The following is a 6,355-nucleotide window of genomic DNA, read 5'->3' as shown; positions in this document are numbered from 1 at the left end:
CCTTCTTCGCAGGATGTTGAAGAAATGTGTGGTCTCAGGTTTTCAGTAGTTTTGGGGGCTGTGGATGGCCTAGATATTTTTTTCTTCCTGTCCCTGATTAGATATTATAATACCATACCATATAAAATTTTATAATGGAAACAACAAATACAAATGAATAAATAAACAGATAAATGAAACACAAGTGGAGCCTATAGAGAATGTATAGAGCTGATCTTCAAAAAGTAAAATGTGTTTGGCACCGAAGCATTCAGATCAGAGTTCTGATTGCAAAAACTGCCAGACAGGACATATATTTAAAAAAGGAAAAATGACATTAGTGAAGCAGGGCTTAGCATGTGGTAGAACAAACTGTATTTATTCCAAGAAAAAACGAAACTGGAATAACAAGATGACAAGAGACATGTTGCAACTCGTCCTCTCTCAGAATAAAATAAGAGAGCAGTTTCAGTTGAAGCTGAGCTGCTCATTGCACCACTAAGTAGCACAGCTGTAACATAGGTGCACCTGCTCGAGTTACAAGATACATGCACAGTAAATAAATAGGCTTATATTTAAGAAAAATGAGAAAGAATGTATTATTTACAAAGATTGTATTAACAAGTATTATTTTTCAATAGAAATACATTAATTTGATATCAAAGGAGAGAAACAGAGGTGCATACAGTTAAAAAGAAAGACTGTCACAATAATTAAGAATAGGTCAATACAAAGAGAACCAAAATAAATAAAACTGTTAACTTATTATTTATCTACAGATTATATATTGTACAGATGTGCTGCCTCATTTGCAAATAAAGTTTTCTTGATTTGGACTGTATATAAATATAGCCTGTTTAGACCTTAAAACTATGTTGTTTAGCTCTTATTAATCAGATCGACTCTGCCATGCATGGCACTTAAATTCATTATGAAAACTCTTTCTAATACAAGACCTTTATGAATGGTGCCTCACAGAAAAGTGCTGCTTCTGATTTAGCATTGTAGCTATCACAGATTATTAGACTCAGTGCAAAATTAACAGCTGATGAAAGTGACAGTCATCGACTGTAGGTTAGAGGTAAGAAGCCCTTCTTTGGGTGCCTAGATGAAGTTAAAACATTTTGGGTCTTTTGAGGTTTCTACAGTGATTTTAATTTTACTTCCTATATTATGGCCATGGACATGGTCCAATCCTGAGGCTCATCGCTCCTGATTGGCCATTTTAAAGCAAAATTAGCTACACTAGGATTGTCAGTCTGTGACTTTGGGTGAGACCCAAAGTAGCTGTTTTTCCTGAAAAGGTGTGTCTACAACCAGAAAAGTAGTTACAAAGTTAGAATAATGCACTGGAATGGGAAATGGAGCATATTCTCCTTGTTTCCAAGACAATATGTTTTATTCTTGGACTCCTAAGCAGCTTCGGATGGTTCACAGTTCAAAATAATACTTATTTATCTTTGTTTTTAAGCCTCAGTTTGACTTTTCAGTTCATCTTCTGTCTTTTCTTGGCTTCTCTCCCTATAAGCCACCTTTTGTCTAACTGACTGGTTTCCCTCATAAACAGAAGATTTGAATGGTAAGGGGACCTTTTGTGCTCATGGTCAGAACTACATGTCTCAGATAAAAATATTGACGCTATCCACTCTCTATAATGCAATAAAAGTGATTACATGACCTCATCACATGAAACTTCAGATACTACAGGTCATCTAACACAGTAAGAAATGTAACAATCAATTTGCACAGATGAACTGAGTTGAGCTATTGCCATTTAGAAATACATACAGAGAGACTAAAGCCATGCTGAAGACTGTTTAGGCACAGGTGCTTTGTTCAGGGATACTGACAATGACAGTCACTGTATTCATATAAACTCTTTCTCAAAGCCTGTTTTCCTGTCATTGAAATGTGTAGCTTCTTCAGCTGCTCTCCTGCTTCCTCCAGATATTTCAGAAGCTCCACTTCCTGATCTTACTTGATCCGAAGTTCTTGCCCCTCTGGAGTTGTGTGGTTTTCTATCAAAGCTGTTCCTTGTGGTGTTTACACATCTGGATTCTTGAGCATCACCTCTTTTTCATCATGTTCAAGAATCCTAGAAAAAGTACAGTGTTAACTTGTCATTTTGTGTTCTTTGTGGTCACATAGAACAATGTATACAATTCACAGACAGGAGGATTCACTTGTGTTTGAATATTGGCTTAGTTTATCCCACTTTTTAAAGTATTTGCCCCCTATTTGGAATTGGTTTTATTTTGATTCTTCATAAATGAAAAAAGAAGTTTAGGGTCATGGCACATTGTTGACATGCTTGCCATATTTTCTCAGATCTCAGTAGAGAAAATTTCATGTTCTTGTAATGACAAAAACACTATTTTAAAATGGAAAAAAAGAGAGACTTGTTTACCTTACTCGGCATCTGTGAATGGTCAGTAGAATACTCAGAAACACGGCGAGTAAGCCCGGAACCAAGACCAATTTCAAAGACCAGGACGGGACTGGAACATATCATGTAACATTATTAAAAACCACAGTAGTTTCACATATAGCATATGAAGCATTTCATCATGAAATCTACCTGGAACATGTATGTATGTCTCTCTGCTCTGGTTGGTGTTCCTCTGTTGGACTCTGCAGGTGATGTTGTTGTTGTGTCTCTTCTCCACAGTCACTCTGCTGCTGACAGTATAGAGGTCATCAGGACCTCTGAGGGTCTCTGTAGGTCCAGCAGAGAGGAGGTTTCCCTCAGCATCCAACCACAGCAGCTCAGGCTCTGGATACCAGCCTGCAGACTCACACTGTAACACCACTTTACTGCTGGTTTTACTTATTACAGTGACTTTAGGAAAGGAGACAGCACCTAAAAAAAGAAAAGAAAACCAAGACCGGGAGAAATACTTTAAATTCACAGTTCCAACATTGTGGTTATTGGTTGATTATGTTTGTAAAAGGTATCAGTGTGACCTGGAGCTTAGTAAAGACTAGTAATTTAGAAAAGTGAACTGGAAAAGCAGAAGAAAATGAATCGATGGAACAACTTTGCTAAAATAACCAAAGAGACACATATACACTTAACTTAATTATACAAGTTAGTTATTATGAAAGCAAATTACTATCATAGTGTTGCATTTTGAAGAAAATATTATTGCATTTTGACACAGTGCACCCTGGATGGTTTGCTAATCTGTGGAAAGGTTAACACATAAAGTCAAAAAGCATTCACGCCTACAGACAATTTTGAACTGCCAGTTAACCTGACCCCACTAACTGCATGTCTTTGGACTGTGGGAGGAGGTGGGGGTACTGGCAGAGAACCCACACAGTTGTGGGAAAAACATGTAAACACCACACTGAAAACACCAGTCAAACCCATCAGAGCTAATACCCAAAACACTACTGTGAGGTATCACTGCAACAGCATGCTGAACATAAATGTATTCATTTGTTGTTAAGGGGGCAATAAATAAATTAACCTCTTGAGCCGCACAGAAAGCACAGAAAAAAAAAAGTCTTATTTTAATTTTTGCTTTTTTGACAAAAGTTATGGTTTGGGTTTGAGATCTATTTGAGGTCATCAGTGGAGAATTAGACCTCTCGAAGTTAATGACATATCCTGAGCCATGCCATACATATTGACAAGAGGATCCCAAGCGTTCTTCCCTCAAAGGCTGAAAAATCCTTCTACTCCATGCAGGGATCCAGTCCCATGACACTAAAGGATAACTTGATCTGAAGTAGTTTGTAATGTTTCCATGAGAACAAGAAGCCAGTGTCTCCATTCTTTTCTTTCAGTTACATGAGATTTTTCAACTCAAATTGAGCACTCAAAGTACTTTAAAACACATTAATACATAAAGAAAGGACATAAAAAATAATATAACGTGCATTTACTTACCAACAATGAGTTTAATGAAGGCCTCTTGTCCCACTTGTGGAACAAGGCATCTGTATATTCCCTCATCAGAGATGGTCACGTTTGAGATTTTCAGTGAAATGTCTCCATGTTCCAGTTTTTCCTTAACCACTGATGTCCTTCCTCTGTACGACGGCTGTTTGTTCACCACGTGTTCTTTTTCGTCTGCCCACTCGTAAACAAACCCGGGCATTAGGTCAGGTCTCGCCCACTCCAGCCTCATGCCATTAGCATTCATTTCTGGTTTAATGTGGCACGGCAAAACAACCTCTTCCCCAACTGTGGCCACGACTGCTGGAACGACAATGAGAGGCCGCCCTGAGGAGGAAAAGGAAACAGCGGAGTAAAGTGAGCATTCCTGACAGTGTAAGTCACAGTTACTGTTAAACCTCTTACAGTTTACAAACAAGTTGACATTTATATAAAATTAGACCAAACTGGAAATATTACTTCTACTACTTCTACTACTAATAATAATAATCTAACCTATTGTGGGTTTTTTTTCTACTCTTAAACTTGTACTTTCTTACATGACCCAAATATTTCCCACGTGTGGGACTAATAAAGGTTTATCTTATCTTAACTTACCAAGCACTTAACCTTGGTGACGTTGAGCTCAGAGAAGAAAATGAAAAAAATGCACAAACTGTACTGTAAACTGCAGTCAAACCACATGACAGTTGTTTACACCCATACCACTTAAGGCATCTGACCCCAGGATATAATAAAAAAAAAAAAAACTACGATATAATATAATATAATATAATATAATATAATATAATATAATATATGACAACAATCATGACCTGTTCAGGCAAGCAAAAATGTGGCCTTTGCTTCTGTTTTTTGGTTTAAGAAGGAGAAACACAAAAGGTTGCATAACAAAACATATAATGCAATTATGCAGTAAAAATGTCTAATAATCCAATGGCGACATCAAATGAGCGTTCAGTAGAAAAGAGTATTCAAAACACAAAAGACTACACAAAGAAATGCTTGATAGGGGTTGTATTGTGAAATGCTTTATGGGTTGGCTCTTTGATTCTGGAGGAGGAAGTTACTGATCTCATAAAACCACAAATGTTTTGCACGCAGTTAAGAGCAATGTGCAATGTGAAGTGCAAAGACACCATGCTGATAAAACTATGAACTCACCTCTGTGTATCAGGAGAAGGCAGAAAACCATGTGCTGTAAAATCATGGCTCTGTAGCCTCTCAATGATAACTTATATCTCCACAGATGCATCTTGGAAATCTTAAAGAAAAAGAAAAGTTGTAAAATTAACGAGATTAAAGACAATCAAAATAAATCATGCTAATTATGCGATTTTGCTCCAAGAGAAAAAGCTTTTTCTGTTTGTTTTGTCCTCTTTTCTTCATCATTGACTGTTTTTTCTCCCTCTTCTGGTCGTGTTTAATTCGTTTTTTATATTTGCTTTTAAAACAATGAACTCCCCTTCCAGATATTTTCATATAAACCGATTGTTAAGTTTCTGCATTGACTTCGGGCTTAGTTTTGTCGCTCTAGTCATGAGCTTCTTTGTTTTGCTTTTGTGTTAAATGACATTAAGTATCAAAGTTAAATCAAAATTTAGACTCACAAGAGAGACGCAACTGTGATTTTATTATGTCATATAATGCGAAAAAAGCTATTCTATTCTATTCTATTCTATTCTATTGTTTTAATCTCAAAGCCAGAAGACGACAAAGACATATAAACGATGTTGGACGGTTTTAAAATCCCCTGAACTGCTGTGACGCTCCCCTTCCGTCAGCTGAGAAAACTCTTTAACATTTAAATCGACTGTACTTGGATGGGTAACGAAATGTTTCTCCCACTGAAAACGCTACATCGGGATGAACAGAATCGACCTTTTGGGAATTGCGACTTACTGCTATTGTGTCCTTGTTTACTTGCATTCATCTTTTATAAGGCATTGATGCCTCTTTTGCTGTTGGACCCTATCTGAAAGTTACGGATACCACGTTCACTTTCACTGTATCGTTGTTTGTTTCTTCTTTGTATTATTTGTTACGATATATTTATATAATTGCACATAAACGTTAAAACCTTTGACACTGTAAGCTGTTTTACTTCTATAACAGTTCTGATGAGAATAATCAAAAGTATTTAAGAGGAAGACTTACCTCAAAGAGAACAAAAGTCTACGACTTGCTGCGCAAGAGCTCTGTTGTTTGTTTACACTGTCACGTGCGATCAGCCGCGTGAGCTTCCTGTTTAAAACGAGGAAATCGTGACGACGATAATATAGCTCAGTGTTTTAAGCTAAACGTTGTTTGCAGATGCCATGTATATGTAAATATATAGCAACAGATATATAAAACCTCGTGTCTCAGCGTTACCGTGCACTTTCACTGATATGGCATTTCTGGTGTCACTTTTCTCTATAACGCTCGCTCTCTCCCGCTCTCTCTCTCTCTCTCTCTCTCTCTCTCTCTCTC

The 6,355-nt window shown here is 37.1% G+C and overlaps 1 protein-coding gene across 2 annotated transcripts; it reads right to left on the bottom strand.

Annotated features, from left to right (window-relative positions):
* Positions 1–331: 331 nt before the first annotated feature.
* LOC113018998 (butyrophilin subfamily 2 member A2-like) lies at positions 332–6,259 on the bottom strand. Of its 2 annotated transcripts, none has more exons than XM_080292944.1 (6): positions 6,041–6,259; positions 5,048–5,138; positions 3,875–4,210; positions 2,558–2,839; positions 2,387–2,477; positions 332–2,074 (listed from the first exon to the last, which is right to left on the bottom strand). In XM_080292944.1, exons 2-6 carry the CDS (start codon positions 5,136–5,138, stop codon positions 2,023–2,025), a joined length of 852 nt encoding a protein of 283 aa, XP_080149070.1. In that variant the 5' UTR covers positions 6,041–6,259; the 3' UTR covers positions 332–2,022. The 2 variants fall into 2 exon arrangements, with proteins under 2 accessions (XP_080149070.1, XP_026018262.2); XM_026162477.2 differs by having other exon boundaries at positions 5,048–5,147; positions 6,041–6,258.
* Between the last annotated feature and the right edge of the window lie 96 nt (positions 6,260–6,355).

The sequence above is a fragment of the Astatotilapia calliptera genome, chromosome 3 (assembly GCF_964374335.1).
Source record: "Astatotilapia calliptera chromosome 3, fAstCal68.1, whole genome shotgun sequence".
NCBI classification, from domain to species: domain Eukaryota; kingdom Metazoa; phylum Chordata; class Actinopteri; order Cichliformes; family Cichlidae; genus Astatotilapia; species Astatotilapia calliptera.
Note: the sequence above shows the minus strand (reverse complement) of the source record. Positions and strands in the feature narration are given on the sequence as shown.

Coding starts and splice junctions, on each gene's coding strand:
- LOC113018998 (XM_080292944.1), bottom strand. CDS start 5,138: ATGCATCTGTGGAGATATAAGTTATCATTGAGAGGCTACAGAGCCATG. Junction 2,478..2,557: donor GACATACATACATGTTCCAG/GTAGATTTCATG, acceptor GATATGTTCCAG/TCCCGTCCTGGTCTTTGAAA. Junction 2,075..2,386: donor ATTCACAGATGCCGAGTAAG/GTAAACAAGTCT, acceptor TACTTTTTCTAG/GATTCTTGAACATGATGAAA.